At 47.8% G+C, this 18381-nt stretch overlaps 1 protein-coding gene and 1 non-coding gene across 2 annotated transcripts; both read right to left on the bottom strand.

Annotated features, from left to right (window-relative positions):
• Positions 1 to 1325: 1325 nt before the first annotated feature.
• Positions 1326 to 1524, bottom strand: LOC140428923 (U2 spliceosomal RNA). Its single transcript, XR_011948934.1, has one exon. It is a non-coding gene; the product is annotated as a U2 spliceosomal RNA (small nuclear RNA).
• Positions 1525 to 5860: 4336 nt separating this feature from the next.
• On the bottom strand, positions 5861 to 17676 carry pxmp4 (peroxisomal membrane protein 4). The gene is made up of 4 exons (XM_072515204.1): positions 17534 to 17676; positions 14243 to 14305; positions 11930 to 12128; positions 5861 to 10962 (listed from the first exon to the last, which is right to left on the bottom strand). The coding sequence occupies exons 1-4, from the start codon at positions 17644 to 17646 to the stop codon at positions 10699 to 10701; spliced, it is 639 nt and encodes a 212-aa protein (XP_072371305.1). The 5' UTR covers positions 17647 to 17676; the 3' UTR covers positions 5861 to 10698.
• Positions 17677 to 18381: the final 705 nt, after the last annotated feature.

Raw genomic sequence — 18381 nt, 5'->3', positions numbered from 1 at the left:
TACTGTGGCTGTGGCGGGATCTTGTCAAAAATGTTACGCAACCGTTTGGTTTGCAGTATTAACAATGCGGCCACCCAGAGAAAGTTGTTAGCTGAGCCAGCATTGACTTTTCAACAGGCCATTCAAATAGTATTGTCCCGAGAGAGCGCAGAACGAGAGCGCAGGAGCTACAGGGAATGGAGGTGCACGGCTGGGGGCGCAACCCCTTCCGCCCAAAAGCGTCTCCCCGCACCACGGCCGTACCTTGGGCGGGGCGACATCCGGATCGACGCCAGTGGCCGCCGGACGTTCCTCCCTGAAGGGAGCCTTCTCCAAAACCAATGGATGAGGAGCCATGTCAGTGTCGGACTCGAGGGCGCCGACCCCGTCGCGGACGCCGGTCCTGGGGGCGCCAGAGGTGCCGTCGTTCCAACAGAAACTGGGGCCAGCCCAAGGGCCGTACCTTCCATTTGGATGAACCTCCGGCGACTACTCCCAAGGACGTGGAGACGGAGGACGACTGCCTGCAGCTGCATTGTGTGGCAGGTCCCCGTGTGGCCCCCATTAAGGTGACAGTACGGGTCAATGGTCACCCGCTTGAGGTGGAGTTGGACACTGGCGCAGCGGACTCCGTGATTGCCCAGAGGACATTCAACCGCATCAAGCAGGGTATACAGACCCTTACATTAACTGACACACAGGCCAGGTTGGCCATCTATACGGGGGAACCATTGGACATTGTAGGAACTACAATGACCCGTTGTTTATGGAGGCCAGGCCGGGCGTTTCCCACTTATCGTGGTGCGCGGCTACGGGCCGAGCCTGTTGGGTCGGGACTGGTTGCGCCATTTGCGGCTGTAGTAGCAGCACATCCTCCAAACAGGTCCTGGAGGGTTGACGGAGGTACTAGGACGGTACCCAGATGTATTCCAGCCCGGTTTGGGGAAAGTAAAAGGGGCCGTGGCCCGTATCCAAGTCGAACCAGGAGCCACGCCGCGCTATTTCTGGGCGTGCCCTGTGCCTTACGCCTTGCTCGAGAAGGTAGAAGGGGAGCTCACTTGTTTGGAGTCCTTGGGTATTATCAGGCCCGTCTGTTTCGCTGACTGGGCAGCGCCAATTGTACCTGTAATGAAGTCAGATGCCACAATTTACTTCTGCGGCGACTATAAACTTACAGTGAATACGGCTTCCCGGCTCGACCGATATCCAATGCCTCGCATAGAAGATCTGTACGCGAAGTTTGCAGGCCGACTCTCGTTCACGAAATTAGATACGAGTTACGCCTACCTACAGTTGGAGCTGGATCCTGCCTCCCGGCCATATGTAACTATTTTTTAAAAAAAATGTTTTGATACCTTTCCTGAGTTACAAAGCCAGGGCTGAGTGTGGGTCAGGGGCGAACCCCTAATCCAGCTCCTCGCCTGCTCCAAAAACCAATTCAAATTGAGTTCAATTCATGGGGTCCCCACAAGAGAGACATACCAGACCTGAACCAAAGGCTCAATCTACATACACTTGATCTTAGCCAAAAGGCCGAGAAGCGATGGCCATATGTAACTATTAAACACACTGAGGCCTGTATGAATATATACGGTTGCCCTTTGGGGTATCCTCTGCCTGCGCTATCTTTCAACGCATCATGGAGGGCATCTTGAGAGGTTTACCGCGTGTCCCTGTCTACTCAGACAACGTTTTGATTACAAGGATGTCGGAACAGGAACATTTGGAAAATTTGGAGGCTATCCTTAGACGCTTTTCAGAGGCTGAAGTCCGTTTACGTCGTACAAAGTGCGTCTTTCAGGCGAAGGAAGTAGTCTACCTGGGTTATCGGGTGGACGGCAAAGGTTTGCACCCCGTCGCAGAGAAGGTGCGTGCAATTCAACAGGCCCCCGCCCTGACTGACACTTCGCATCTTCGTTCTATTCTCGGCCTCGTAATTTATTACGGGAAGTTCCTCCCCAATCTGGCAACTACGCTGGCTCCGTTGCACCTTCTGCTGAAGAAGAATCACACATGCGTTTGGGGTCAGCCGCAAGAAACCGCCTTCTAACGGGTAAAACAACAATTGTCGTCGTCTGGGTTACTAACCCACTATGATCCTGGAAAGCCTTTGCTCATCACGTGTGATGCATACCCATATGGTATTGGGGCCATCCTGACCCACAAGATGGAGAACGGGGCCGAGCGGCCGATAACTTTCGTCTCCTGAACATTGACTGCAGCGGAAAAGAAATACGCGCAGATCGAGAAGCAGGGCCTGGCGGTGGTCTTTGCGGTGAAACGCTTCCATCAGTATGTGTATGGCCGTCACTTCAGTATCATGACTGATCATAAGCATCTGCTGCGACTTTTTCGAGAGGATAAGCCAATACCGCCTATTGCTTCCGCACGGATCCAGCGTTGAGCTTTGTTGCTTGCTGCCTCTGAGTATTCTCTGGAGCATAAACCAGGGACTCAGATAGGGAATGCCGATGCACTGAGCCAATTGCCTTCGTCGACCGGCCCCATGTCGACCCCCAGGACCGGTGAGGTGGTTGCAACCCTAAATTTTATGGACTCCTTGCCTGTCACGGCATCACAGATCCGTGAGTGGACCCAGACGGAGCCAGTCGTCAAAGGTTCGGCACATAGTCCTGTATGGTGGGCAACTTAGACAGCTCCCAGGCGAGTTGCGGGCATTTTCCTCCAAGCTATCAGAATTTAGCGTGGAAGACGGTATCCTCTTGTGGGGGACGCGTGATTGTCCCGGAAAAAGGACAGGAGCTGATACTAAGAGACTTGCACAATGGGCATCCGGGTGTGACCAAAATGAAAATGTTGGCCCGGAGTTATGTCTGGTGGCCAGGCCTCGACACCGACATTGAGAAGGTGGCCCAAAACTGCTCCATTTGCCAGGAGCATCAGAAGTTTCCGCCGGCCGCACCCTACATCACTGGGAACGGTCTGGGCGGCCTTGGGCGTGCTTGCATGTGGATTTTGCCGGCCCATTTCAAGGATCCATGTTCCTTCTATTAATCAATGCCCAGTCTAAATGGTGAGAGGTGCATAAGATGGTAGGCACAACGGCCTGCGCAACAATCGAGAAGATGTGTTTGTCTTTCAGTACGCATGGCCTCCCCGAGGTGCTGGTCACAGACAATGGCACTCCGTTCACAAGTGAGGAGTTTGCGAGGTTCATGAAGATGGCATACGCTATATCAGCACAGCTCCATACCACCCGGCTTCCAACGGGTTGGCGGAGCACGCAGTGCAGACATTCAAACGGGGCCTAAAGAAGCAGTCTTCCCGGTCTATGGTTTGGTTTTCATACAGGACCACTCCACATGCAGTGACTGGGGTACCTCCTGCGGAACTCCTAATGGGCCAGAGACTTCACACCTGCCTTAGCATGGTTTCCCCGGACATTGGCGCAAAGGTACGCCACACTCAAGAACGGCAGGGGCATGGCCTTTCTTGGCATCGGCCAATTCGGCAGTTTGAGCCCGGTGACCCAGTGTTCGTTTGGAATTTTGCTGGTGGTGCCCAGTGGGTCCCTGGCGTTATCTTTCACCAAACGGGCCCTATCTCTTACCAGGTGCAAGCCCAGGGTCGTATCCAGCGCACGCATGTAGACCACGTTCGGTCCAGAAGACCATTTCTTCCAAAGATTATCTGCCCCCGGAGCTCATTTCTACAGCCACAGAGACCAGACACAGTGGAGAGTATTCCTCACAATCTTCCTCTGCTGCCGCACTCAAAGCCGGCGTAGGTCGTTGCAGAACCGCGTGGAGATAGGGACATCGAGATGACAGAGGCAGTGGACTCCGACTCGAGATGGAGACACAGGACGCCTTAGAGGGGGAGTCCTCGGGCCCACAGGCCTTGGATGTACAAACGTTACGCCGTTCATCACGGAAGCACCATTCGTGGGCAACACAGTAGCATGGTGGTTAGCACAATTGCTTCACAGCTCCAGGGTCCCAGGTTCGATTCCCCGCTGGGTCATTGTCTGTGCGGAGTTCGCACGTTCTCCCCGTGTGTGCGTGGGTTTCCTCCGGGTGCTCCGGTTTCCTCCCAGTCCAAAGATGTGAAGGTTAGGTGGATTGGTCATGCTAAATTGCCCTTAGTGTCCAAAATTGCCCTTAGTGCTGGGTGGGGTTACTGGGTTATGGGGATAGGGTGGAGATGTGAACTTGGATATGGTGTTCTTTCCAAGAGCCGGTGCAGACTCGATGGGCCGAATGGCCTCCTTCTGCACTGTAAATTCTATGTAATCTATTCTCCGTCTCGTTACACGCCGCCCGATCCAGCGCCTCGTGCAAATGGTGTCCGGCCTGCGGCAAAATGAGTTTGACACCCTCCTTCGCCAGGGTTTTCAGTGGATTCCTTGGACTTTTGGGGAGGGGTTTATAACCTGCCTGCTTGCCACTGGCTGGGGACTAATGGCAATCCCATAATCCTTAGGAAGTATGAGCTTCCCCAATGAGGGCGGCAGAGAAATCATTAGCAGATTCCCTGCATAAATAGAGCTGGCCAGTATGGAACCAGATAGAGTTAGCAGCAAGGGAGTTACTGCTGCTGTTGTGTGTATATATATGTTATTGTAACTAAATGTTATTTCTTTCTATTCCACAACTCGTGCTGGATTTTTCGTGGCCCTCACAAAAGTTGTGGGGGTGGAACCCATGCAGACATGGGGAGAATGTGAAAACTCCACACAGACAGTGACCCGGGACCTCAGTGCCGTCGGCAGCAGTGCTAACCACTGCATTTTCATCAGAATCTAAGTTACACTAATCTAGTGCCTTAGACAAACAACAGATGTTTCAAAGTGCTTTGCAGTTACTATTTTTTGATGTGTAGCCACTGTTGTAGGACATGCAGCAGCCAATTTTGTTCATAGCAAGCTCCCACAAACAGCAACGTGGTAATGGCTAGATGCATTAGCCAGGGTCTTTGGATTACTAGCCCAGTGACATTAATGCTATGCCACTGTCTTCCCACAAACACTACCCAAAAACTTAAGTCCCTCTCCTTTGCCTCCTTAAGTTGCTTCAAATGAAAATCGCTTGTCACAAGTAAGCTTCAAATGAAGTTACTGTGAAAAGCCCCTAGTCGCCACATTCCGGCGCCTGTTTGGGGAGGCTGCCAGCAATTGAACCCGCGCTGCTGGCCTGCTTTCAAAGCCAGCTATTTAGCCCTGTGCAAAACCAGCCCCTCATGTTGTGGAGGATCAGTGCCAAAGGCATCAGTCTCCCATGGCACCTTGTCCAGGTGGCCACTTTGTGTGGCCTTGGCATTTAGTGGGTGCTCATATTGGACTGCGGAGTTTGTGACAACTGACCCAAACCTGCTCTCACCCAACATGGCTGTAGACATCCGGAGCATATTTTCTGCAATAATGATCAGTAGGTGGAGCTCTGGCCAACCTGGAGAGCTCTGGTTAGATGTAATCATGGAGGTCTCATTATACGACCTCCCACCTAGAACTATCCCACCTCCCACATTCTCGTCAATGGTACATATCCATCTTGACAGTGCACCATCACCTTCCAAACCACTGGAAAACAAAAAGGCATTATCCAATTGCATGATTGTGTCCAGAGCCTTTTTCTTCCAATCTCCAATATTATGACAAAATTGTTCACGGTAAATGACGCAAAAACTCTTCTTTTTTTTTTAAACTCATTCCCTCCACGATTTAACTCCCGAGTTTTATTCAGCAGAGATGGGCATTGAGAGGTTTTGAAAGTAAGTCTCCTTGGTTTCTTCTCCCGTTATTTACCCCCACACCAGAGACAAAGCGATCAATACCGGAGACAGAACCTGTAAAACGCACATTCTGAAAGCATTAACCATCTACCCTGCAAATAAACCAACACCAGTAAGAGAAAATTGCAAATTTCATTTACAATAACAATCTGTATTAAATATTAAGAGGAGCAACGGCAAACAGTAGTTTAACAGGAAGTAAATCAATTAACAAAAAAACAGTTTCAATTATTACAACAGCTTTGGGGTTTAAGCCTTGGTGACCTGCATACAGTTTATCGTACAATAAATAAATTGGAACCACTCAGTTTTAATACATAAATGTAAAGGATGTGGACGAGAACCACACCAAACGTTTTAACTTTCAATTGCACATCCAGTAGTCATGACTGATCTATAACATAGCTCTTTGCCCCATTTCCCTTAATAATTATCAGTTCCAAAGTTAAGATTAACAATCCATTTAGTATTAATTGCCATTTGTTGGAACGAGAGCCAAACTTCTACCACCCTTGGTGTGTACAAGTGTTTCCTAATTTCATTCCCAAAGGTTCTGGCTTTAATTCCTCTACTCCGCCTCCTAGTCTTCAACTCGCCATCCAGCACAAAGTTTCTTCATTCTACCCTGTTCCCCTTAGCGTCTTGAAAATTTCAATCAAAATCACCCCTTGACCTTCCAAATTCCAGTGAATACAACCCTACTGTGTGAAATTAATGGGACTGAAAGTTCGTAAATCCCCTGTACCTGATGACCTACATCCCAGAGAGTGCAGAAAGCCATGGAGATGGTGGATGTACTGTTGGTCAGCTTCCAAAATTCTGCCGTTCCTGCAGATTGGAAAGTAGCAAATGTAACTCCACCTTTTGAGAAAGGAGGGAGAGAAAACAGGGAACTACATACCTGTAGGATGTACTAACTGAACATTTAGAAAATAATGGCAAAATTGGTCAGACTCAACATGGATTTATGAAAGGGAAATTATGCTCAACAAACTGTTGAAGATTTTTGAGGGTGTAAATAGCAGAATAGGTAAGGGAGAACTAGTGGATCTGGTTTATTTGGATCTTCAGAAGACTTTGGACAAGATGCCACATAAACGGTTAATAAACTAAATTAGAGCGCATGGGACTCGGGGTAATATACCAGCAATGGATTGAGAATTGGTTGATGGACAGAAAACAGAGAGTAGGAATAAATGGGTCATTCTCAGATTGAGCCGGGTGGGATGCCACAAGGACCAATGCTGAAGCCCCACCTATTCACAATTTAGATCAATGATTTGGATGTGGGGAACAAATGTAATATTCCCAAGTTTGCTGATGACACAAAACGAGATGGGAATTTGAGTTGTGCAGAGGACGCAAAAAGGCTTCAAAGGAATTTAGACATTCTAAGAGAGTGGGCACGAACTTGGCAGAGGGAACATAATGTGGAAAATATGAAATTCTCCACTTTGGTAGGAAACAAATGCAGTCTATTTCTTAAATGGTGAGAAATTGGTAAGTATTGATGTCCAACAGGACCTGAGCATCCTTGGTCATGAGTTAAGGAAAACAGGAGTAAATAGGTTTTATTGCAATACAGCCTTGATGAGATCGCACCTGGAGTATTGTATACAATTTTCATTGCCTTATCTAAGGAATGATGTGGAGATGCCGGCGTTGGACTGGGGTGAGCACAGTACAAAGTCTTACAACACCAGGTTAAAGTCCAACAGGTTTGTTTCGATGTCACTAGCTTTCGGAGCGCTGCTCCTTCCTCAGGTGAATGAAGAGGTATGTTCCAGAAACACATATATAGACAGATTCAAAGATCTCAAACAATGCTTGGAATGCGACCATTAGCAGGTGATTAAATCTTTACGGATCCAGAGATGGGGTAACCCCAGGTTAGAGGTGTGAATTGTGTCAAGCCAGGACAGTTGGTAGGATTTTGCAGGCCAGATGGTGGGGGATGAATGTAATGCGACATGAATCCCAGGTCCCGGTTGAGGCTGCACTCATGTGTGCGGAACTTGGCTATAAGTTTCTGCTCGGCGATTCTGCGTTGTCGCGCGTCCTGAAGGCCGCCTTGGAGAACGCTTACCCGGAGATCAGAGGCTGAATGCCCTTGACTGCTGAAGTGTTCCCCGACTGGAAGGGAACATTCCTGCCTGGTGATTGTTGCGCGATGTCCATTCATTCGTTGTCGCAGCGTCTGCATGGTCTCGCCAATGTACCACGCTTCGGGACATCCTTTCCTGCAGCGCATGAGGTAGACAACGTTGACCGAGTCGCACGAGTATGTACCGCGTACCTGGTGGGTGGTGTTCTCACGTGTAATAGTGGTATCCATGTCGATGATCTGGCACGTCTTGCAGAGATTGCCATGGCAGGGTTGTGTGGTGTCGTGGTCACTGTTCTGAAGACTGGGTAGTTTGCTGCAAACAATGGTTTGTTTGAGGTTGCGCGCTTGTTTGAAGGCAAGTAGTGGGGGTGTGGGGATGACCTTGGCAAGATGTTCATCGTCATCAATGACGTGTTGAAGGCTGTGAAGATGACGTAGTTTCTCCGCTCCGGGGAAGTATTGGACGACGAAGGGTATTCTGTCGGTTGTGTCCCATGTTTGTCTTCGGAGGAGGTTGGTGCGGTTTTTCGCTGTGGCGCGTTGGAACTGTCGATCGATGAGTCGAGTGTCATATCCCGTTCGTACGAGGGCATCTTTCAACGTCTGTAGATGTCTGTTACGCTCCTCCTCGTCTGAGCAGATCCTGTGTATACGGAGCGCTTGTCCATAGGGGATGGCTTCTTTAATGTGTTTAGGGTGGAAGCTGGAGAAGTGGAGCATCGTGAGGTTATCCGTGGGTTTGCGGTAAAGCGAAGTGCTGAGGTGACCATCCTTGATGGAGACGAGTGTGTCCAAGAATGCAACTGATTTTGGAGAGTAGTCCATGGTGAGTCTGATGGTTGGATGGAACTTATTAATGTCATTGTGTAATCGTTATCTAAGGAAGGCTACACTTGCCAAAGAGCAAGTCCAACAAAGGTTCACAAGACTGATTTCTGGGATGGCGGTGTAAGGGGAAAATTCGGGACAACGGATCAAGACCATAAATCATGGCTGACACTGTACCAGAAACAGGCATGCAAAGGGTTAAATCAGATGGCACGCACAGAAAAACCACACTTAAAAACCACAGACACAGATCCTATCAGGATAATAAAAGTATTCCCAATCAATACAAAGCCTGCATTTAACACCTCGTTATGAAACCCGGAACATATCTCAACCGCCACCCAAAAGCCATCACCATTTAATCTTGTTAAAGGGAGCTCTATTGTGAACCAAAATAAATCCTATTAAAATGCATGGTATTGACGTCAGAACCAGAAAGCCCGCCAAAACTTGTAAGAAATCTGTACTATATAAGATAAAGCCTTTCTGTATGTATTTTGAGTTCAGTGTGGACCGTGCTGTCTTATAACTCCGGCCCGCTGTTCTCCCTGGAGCTTCAGCCAATAAACCCTGTCTTGCGATTCAAACTTCGGACTCAGGCTGACTTTTTCCCTCCAACAGCGGGATTGTCCAATGAGAGGTTGAGAAGACTGGGCCTGTATTCTCTAGAGTTTAGACGAATGAGAGATGATCTCATTTGAACATACAAAATTCTTACAGGACTTGACAGGGTAGATGCAGGATGTTTCCCCTGGCTGGGGGAGTCTATAAATAGGGGAAGCAGTCTCAGAATAAGTGGTGGACCATCCAAGACTGAGAGCCAAGCAAGAAGATATTAGGACAGTTGAACAAAAGCTTGCTCAAAGAAGTAGATTGTTAAAGACTCTCTTCAAGGACAAAGGGAAGTAGAGGCGGAGAGATATAGAGAGTATCTTTCAAAGTTTGGGGGCTGGGCAACTGAAATCACAACCTCCAATGGTGCAGTGATTAAAATTGGGGAAACTCAAGACCAGAATTGCAGGAGTGAATATATCTCAGGAAGCTCGGAGGCTGGAGCAGATTGCAGAGATAGGGAGGGACAAGGCCTTGGAGGGACTTTGAAACAAGGATGAGAATTTTACAGTCATGATATTGTTGCAACAGGAGGGAATGGAGATCAGCAAGCACAGGAGGGTAGGGGAACGGGACGGTGCGAGTTAGCACACAGGTCACAGTATTTTGGATGACCCCAAATTTACAATGGATAATTAAAACTTCATCCACAGGTGCAAAAAGTAATCAAAAAGGCTAATGGGGCACTGGCTATAGAGGAATATTTGTATCTAGAGGACAATATAAGTAGAAGCAGTTACAAGTTATGCTAACTTTTGTACAAAAGCCCTGATTAAATCACAAAGACTCCTCTCATCAGTTAACATGTTTCTTGCCAGAGATGGACAGGTTTCTCTCCAATAGATGTTAAAAGGCTCAGCTAGATTAAGCAAACCAACTCCAGAATTCTAGCAACAAGTATCTGGGTCCAATGAAGTTGTTCCACACTCTTCCCCCAGCCCATCAACTAGTCAGCCGCCGATAAGCCTAAGTATCCCAAGTTGGATTTGGAGTTAAGCCAAGATAAAAATGAGTCCATCTGATCAGTCAGCGCTGACTGATTTGTAAAACAGTGTTAGTGGGAGTCAAGATGTAGGACATCAACCTAAACTGCAGCTCCTGCTCAACCACAGCGACAGGGCCCTGCCAGGCTTATTGGAATACCCGAGCAGATTAGTGACCATTTTAAATCGTGGACAAGGGAAATTTCACCATGTTCAGTTCACTTTTTGAGGGATAAATGCTATTTATGAAAAAGCACAGAATTACTATGTCCAATGTCACAGATGTATCACTTCCGACTGCCAGGGACTCCTGCGACCACATGGTCAAACCGCATCCAGTGTTAAGTCACTTACAGTAAATGGCATCTTCAGAACATAAGAGAAAATTAACGGAAATATCCTGCTGAAAAGTTACTTTTCCCCCCCAAAAAAGCCTGCTCATTTACCCGTGCTCTTTTTATTATAAATGAGAAAGTCCGATATATCGTGCCAGACATTGCTGTCTTCATAGAGGTAGGTCATGGAAGATTGGAGCGATGGTTGCAGCGTGTGTGGATGGTGCTCAAACAGCCACAGGACAATACCCCACACCAACGTAGCAAACAGTGGGAAAGGGTCTCGCTTTGTCTGAGGAAAGTAACCCTTTTCGACAGCCAGTCGTGAAAGAGCGAAGAGAATTCGCGACAACAGGTACATGTTTATCTGTGGGGAAAACAGAAGTTAGAGAGACATAAAGAAAGTCATATAACAATGGCTATCAGAAGAAAGATATTTTACAATACACACACATTGGGGGGGTGCTTTGATTAAGCCACCATTTTGGCAACCAAGGAAGCAACTTAATTGAGAAGGATGCAAAGATGCTGCTGAAATCACATGTCCCAGCCAGCAACATTTAACTAAGGTTCTAAAATCTCATCCAACAGATCCAAATGCACCCAGACTAGTCTACAGGGAAGGCACAGTGGTTAGCACTGCTGTCCCACAGCTCCAGGGTCTCGGGTTCAATTCCAGCTTCGGATGACTGTGTGGAGTTTGCACGTTCTCCCCGTGTCTGCGTGGGTTTCCTCCGGGTGCTCCGGTTTCCTCCCACAGTCCAAAGATGTACAGGTTAGGTGGAATGGCCATGCTAAAATGCCCCTTAGTGTCATAAATGTTAGGTGGCGTTAATGGATTACAGGGATGGGGGTGGAGGTGTGGGCTTAAGTAGGGTGCTCTTTCCAAGGGCCGATGCAGACTTGATGGGTCGAATGGCCTCCTTCTGCACTGTAAATTCTATGATCCTAATGCAGAACCTTCTGATTCAGAGGGGAGAGAGTGCTACCAACTGAGCTGAGCCATGGCCGACACTCAATTATGTTGGTTGAGGGATAGATTTTTGCCAGGATATTAACTTTACATATACATACACGTTTTATGTTATATAAAGTGCACCCCTTTTTGGTTAAACATTCTGACATTGCTGGCCAATTGGATGAGATGTCACAACTGGAATAACGTGGCAGCACAAGACACCACCTTTAGGAAAAGGAAGGCAATACGTGAGAACAACGATGCTTATACCCTTGTGCCAAATTCCATAGAAAGTTCCCAGAGGCTCAAGCGCAGGCACTCCCCCCTCCAGTTCTGCAGACACAGGAGAAACAGAAGAGTTCCTTTTCCCTTTTACCTGGCTGTTGATGTGGTTGTTGTCTCCAAACACAAACCAGCCCCCCACACAAGCTGCGAAGAACGAGTGGAACTGTACTTTCTCACCCTGCAGCCATTGCTGTGCTGCCAGGACTCCTTTATACAGGAAGACGAATATGGCCAGGTTTCGGGAGTGAGTGTATGTAGCTTGTGCGATGGCTTTCAGTTTGTCTAATAGACTGAACACATAACAACAAAAATTAGCATTATTTCTAACATTTTCTTCCCAAACCCTCAGTTTAATAATTTCCTGCAGCCTAATCTAATCCCATCCTGGGATATAGGTAGGAAAGTGACAATCCTACGTCTTTCTAAAAAAAAAAAAATGTTTTTTTTAATGGTTCCAATTAAGCGGCACTTCAGCATGGCCAATCCACCTACCCTGCACATCTTTGTGGGTTGTGGGGGTGGAACCCATGCAAACACGGGGAGAATTTGCAAATTCCACATGGACAGTGACCCAGAGCCGGGATCGAACCTGGGTCCTCGGCGCCATGATGCAGCAGTGCTAACCACTGCGCCACCGTGCTGCCTCGACAATCCTATGTCTATGCCAGTCTTCAGTTGGCTATTTCACTAGTGGTCTGGGTCCATCTCTCCTGAATTTCCTACTCCCTGTGGGTTGTAGCATTGGTGTTGCATCTCAAGAATAGAACGGCAAACACTCCCCACCCAGTCCACGGGGACTTGTGGACACAAACATACTGCTTGCAACTGCTGCAGTCTATAAATACCTCACAGTCACGAGGCCATCGTAAGAATCTTAAGACATCTTATATTTAAAACAGAAAACATAAGAACTGTTCACTCGCAAGATTTTAACAAATTTGTTATTTTTTGTTACTGCAGCTTATTTCTTTAAACACGGGGGACCTTGATATTCTTTTGCATGGTAACTTAAAGGATCAGATTTGTGCTCAGCCCGCATGGGAACACTCAGGGTGCTGCACAGCCACAAAACAGAGGGAACAGCAGTCACTCGTGTGCAGGGCGAAGCCAGAGCCTGCACGGGACTAGCATGCAGAGTGGATTTAACTTTATCATCAACATTGAGGGTCAGGCAGAGTTACAAGCATCAGAATGAAATGAAAAGAAAAACTTGCATTTGTATGATGTCTTTCATTTTTTTTTTTAATTTAGAGTACTCAATTACTTTTTTCCAATTAAGGGGCAATATAGCGCAGGCAATCCACCTACCCTGCACATCTTTGGGTTGTGGGGGTGAAACCCACGCAGGCACGGGAGAATGTGCAAAGTCCACACGTGACCCAAGGCCGGGATTCGAACCCAGGTCCTCAGCGATATGATGTTTATCCTGACTACATAACATCCCAAAGCACCTTACAGCCAATGAAGTACCTGTTGAAGTGTAGCAACTATCGTTACATGGAAAACACAGAGCCAAGTTGCACAAAACAAACCTCCGCAAACAGCAAAGGGATGGTGATTGAAGGATAATTATTGGTCAGAAATCAACGTTAAATTCCCTACACGTCTTCAAAATAACACCATGGGGCCTCACTTCAACATGTCATATGAAAGACTGACAGAGTAATAATTCTTCTGTACTGAACTGGGAGTGTTTGCCTTGATTTTTGTGCTCAAGTCCTGCTGTTAAGACTCCAACGCGGCACAATGGCAGTGGTTAGCACTGCTGCCTCACAGCGCAAGGAACCGGGTTCAATTACGGCTTTGGGTTACTGTCTGCGTGGAGTCTGCACTTTCTCCCCGTGTCTGCGTGGGTTTCCTCCGGGTGCTCCGGTTTCCTCCCACAGTCCAAAGATGTTCAGGTTAGGTGGATTGGCCATGATAAACTGTCCCATAGTGTCCAAAAAGGTCAGGTGGGGTAACTGGGTTATGGGAACAGGGTGGAGGCGTGGGCTTAAGTGTGGTGCTCTTTCCAACGGCTGGTGCAGACCTGATGGGTCGAATGGTCTCCTTCTGCACTGTAAATTCTATGATCCTTACATAGAACATAGAAAAATACAGCACAGAACAGGCCCTTCGGCCCACGATGTTGTGCCGAACCTTTGTCCTCGATTAACCATAGATTATCATAGAATTTACAGTGCAGAAGGAGGCCACCCGGCCCATCGAGTCTGCACCAGCTCGCGGAACCTTCTGACTCAGAGGGGAGTGTGCGCTACCAACTGAGCCATGGCCGACACTGAAACCAAAAACATTTAATTTGAGAGAAATCAAATCTGAATCACTGGGTAATTTTAGTTTTCCAATTGAATCAGGCAGAGCACCAATGACAATTGTATACAGACAACAGGCAAGTAGCCCTTACCTTCCACTTTTAAACAGGAACGTCATCACTAGAGCATGTGGGGCTCGGATTTTGGCTCCATACCTTAAAAAAAAACATTGCACACAACTCATAACATGCACCTAAAACTGATAGGATCTGAAAACAAATGTGAAGCCTTTACAATCATCCATTTCTCAAGAATGCATTTATACAAAGTGCTCATTGTACAGGCTCAATTCTCATCCACCTTCCTGCAGAATAATACTACCTACTACAGATGTTGGAGGCTTCTAATTTCTTCACGTAAAATTGTTGACTATATCTAGAATTCTAGGTCCATCTCTTCCCCTGCCAAACCATCCAATAGACCCTCTGATTGAAGCCAGACCTAATCTCGGACCAACCAGTTTACCTGGAATGTCCACCAGGAGCAGCTAATCAACTACAAGAAATAAAATGAGCCAACCCCACATCCCACCTGCTCAAAACAAATATAAACAGATTAAACAAAATCCAAAAAAGGAAATGACATCTCAGACATAGCAACTTTGTTATATTCTTATGTTTGTGAGAGCTACTTAAAATGTCAATCCCTTAATAACAAAAAAGCTCTTTCGCGCTCTCCCCCACACACACACACACACACACACACAGTGGATGGGCTGACTTGAAAATAACTCAGGGCAACACAGTGGCGCAGTGGTTAGCATTGCTGCCCCAAGGCCCCAGGTTCGATCCCAGCTCTGGATCACTGTCCGTGTGGAATTTGCACATTCTCCCCGTGTTTGCATGTGTTTCGCCCCCACAACCCAAAGATGTGCAGGCTAGGTGGATTGGCCACGCTAAATTGCCCCTTAATTGGGAAAAAAATTAATTGCGTAGTCTAAATTTTTTAAAAACTCAATTCTTAAGAAATTATTTGAATGGATTAATAGTTGAAACTTGGGGGTTTGTAGACTCTCACTGAACACTCCAGCTGTCCTCTCTGTCTACTTCTAACTGTTAAACAATTGTCAGTCATGTTGACACCAGACTAAGGGGGAAATAAGGAAGAAAGATATTGACATGGGATTGGATGATGTTAGGGCAGAGGGAAGCATTCAATAGTAAATAATGCGGTTCCATTTTCTTTATAACTGGTGTGATTGATTTCCAAATCCACCTTGTTTGCGATATAACTCTTGCACATCCAGGTTTTGGCTCTCATTTAATAACATGCAATGAACAATGCAAAATTGGTTTATTCCATGCACTTACACTGTACAATGAAGTTGCAGACTATATTAACCTTTAGAACTTGGATCACTTGTGGACAGCATACCTGGAGCTGCCCAACACTTTTTGGGGCTACAAATCATCCACTGAAAGAAGGACTTGTATTTGTGTAGCACCTTTAATGACTCCAGGACCTCCCACAGCCTACAAATTACTTTTGAAATGTCGCCCTGGTTGTAAGGTAGGATACGCAGCAGCAAAATTTTACACTGCAAGCTTCCACAAACAGCAGTGGAATAATGACCAGATAATCATTTTTTTTGTGAGAAGGGTTTTGGAATAAATATTGGCCAAGATAGCGGGGAGAACTCCCCTGCTCGTGCTCAAAATAATACCATGAAATGAAAATCGCTTATTGTCAGAAGTAGGCTTCAAATGAAGTTACTGTGAAAAGCCCCTAGTCGCCACATTCCGGCGCCTGTTTGGGGAGGCTGGTACGGGAATTGAACCGTGCTGCTGGCCTACCTGAAAAGCCAGCTCTTTAGCCCTGTGCTAAACCAGCCCCTGGGATCTTTAATGCCCAACTGAGAGGCTGGAATGGGTCGGTGCTTAATATCTTAACTGAAAGTTGGCAGCTCAAACACTGCAGCACACCGACGATACTGCAATGGCAGTACTCATATTGCCTCGCAGTATGAACCCTACGAGGTGTCCTCCCACAGTACATCTGTGATATTCTCCTTAACCAGCAGTGCAACTCCCCCACCTCTTTTACATTCCCCTCTATTCCGCCCGAAACATCTGTATCCTGGAACTTTAAGCTGCCAATGCTTCCCTTAACCAAGTCTCTGTAATGGCAACACCATCATAGTTCCAAGTACTAATCCAAGCTCTAAATTAATCTGCCTTACCTGTTACACTTCCCGCATTGAAACAAATACACTTCAGTCCATCAGACCCTCTTTGGTCAGCAGCCACACCCTGCCTGCTCTTCCTCGGAGTCTCACTGGCCCTGTTTTCTAGTTCCCTTTGGTTAATTCACCTTTACTTTGGTTCCCCCCCCCCCCCCCCATGCCATACTAGTTTAAATCCTCTTGTGTGACGCAAGCAAACCACCCGGCCAGAATATTTATGCCCCTCCAGTTTAGATGCTACCCGCCCTTATACAGGTCCAACATGCCCCGGAAGAAATCCCAATGGTCCAGATATCTGAAACCCTCTCTCCTACACCAGCTGTTTAGCCACGTGTTGGTCTGTACTATCTTCCTATTTCTAGCCTCATTGGCATGTGGCACAGGGAGTAATCCTGAGATTACAACCCTAGAAGTCCTGCTTTTTAAACTTTCCACCCAACTCCCTGAACTCCTGATGCAGATCATCATTCTTCCTACGCAAGTCATTTGTGCCAATATGTACCACGACCTCTGGCTGTTCACCCTCTCCCTTCAGAATGCTTTCTGCCCGTTCATCCTGGACCCTGGCACCAGGGAAACAACATACCAACCTGGACTCCAGGGGCTGGTTTAGCACACTGAGCTAAATAGCTGGCTTTTAAAGCAGACCAAGGCAGGCCAGCAGCACGATTCAATTCCCGTACCAGCCTCCCCCAACAGGCGCTGGAATGTGGCTTTTCACAGGAACTTCATTTGAAGCCTACTTGTGACAATAAGCGATTTTCATTTTACGTCCACAGAAACGCCAATCTGTACCACTTCTCGTGGGACCTTGCTGTGCACAAATATTAATTCCCCCACTGAAAGAACAGATGACCTGGACACTGCTGCATCCTGGGATCTTGCGGTGCACAAATGTTAATTCCCTCACCCAACCCCGCTGAATCAGATTACCTGGACGTTACCACGTGGGATCTTGCTGTGCACAGATTGACTGCCCCCACTCCTGCACGATAACGGGGAATACGTTGCAAGAACGCTCTGGCAAGCCCAGAAAAGCGCTATATCAATGCAAGTCCTTCCTAATCACATTGCAGTGGTTGGGGGGGGGGGGGGGGGGGGGGTCCTGAGGACAGCGACGGACCTGCTCCCTCTCCGGGGAGCGGTTCTGCAGGTCTCCCTCCCTCTCCCCCACACCTCACCCCGGCCTCTGTCCACTCACACGGCCCCGTTGCGGAATCCCTTGACGGTCGCCAAGGCCGCATGGAGCCGGTGCTCCCGCAGCAACCGGTTCGCCGCCCGGAGCGCCGACAGGAGCAGCTCCTCGCGACCCATCCTCGGCGGAGCGACAGGCCGGAAGTCGGTCCCGCAACAAAGGTTCCGCCACACAGCCCTCCTCCCCGGACCGGAAGCGAGCGGCCCGCAACAAAGGTTCCGCCTCCCTGGGAGGGGCTGTGCAGAGCCTGGCCAGCCAGCCCTCACAGGACTACCGACCAGGGCATCCCTGGGGGGTAAATGATTTCGTTTGTTAAAAAATCTCTCAGCTTTCAATGTTCATTGGTTGTAAAAAAAAAAGAGAATTGGAGATGCATAGATAAATCTGACAGCTAAGAATCCTCACTCAGGTAATGATTGGTGTGGGAAGGCTGGGTGCCAGAAGGAAGGACATGACCGGGGGACAATTAGCCAGGAACCCTGTCAGGACATCTCCATAAGAGTTGGCATCCTGGAGTCATGACTCATGGGGTCATTGATAGGGTGTCCAGATATCCCTGGCGACAGTCCCAGTTCATTGGATGCCTTGTTGTCCCCGGCAATGCCCTAAACATAGTTCAAATGCCCCAGTTTTGACCTTTGCCCTTCTTGTCAAATATTAAACTGGGCCTGGGGCGGTGAAATTTTGTCCTTCGTCGCATTCCGTGGCAGACCTGCATTCCTCCCCCAGCCACATTGACATCTCCAAGAGAGTTGTCACTACCTCTGGTGCCTCTGGCTTTTCAATAAATTTAGAGTACCCAATTATTTTTTTTCAATTAAGGGGCAATTTAGCGTGGCCAATCCACCTAACCT

Source organism: Scyliorhinus torazame, chromosome 8 (assembly GCF_047496885.1).
Source record: "Scyliorhinus torazame isolate Kashiwa2021f chromosome 8, sScyTor2.1, whole genome shotgun sequence".
Taxonomy (NCBI): Eukaryota; Metazoa; Chordata; class Chondrichthyes; order Carcharhiniformes; family Scyliorhinidae; genus Scyliorhinus; species Scyliorhinus torazame.
Note: the sequence above shows the minus strand (reverse complement) of the source record. Positions and strands in the feature narration are given on the sequence as shown.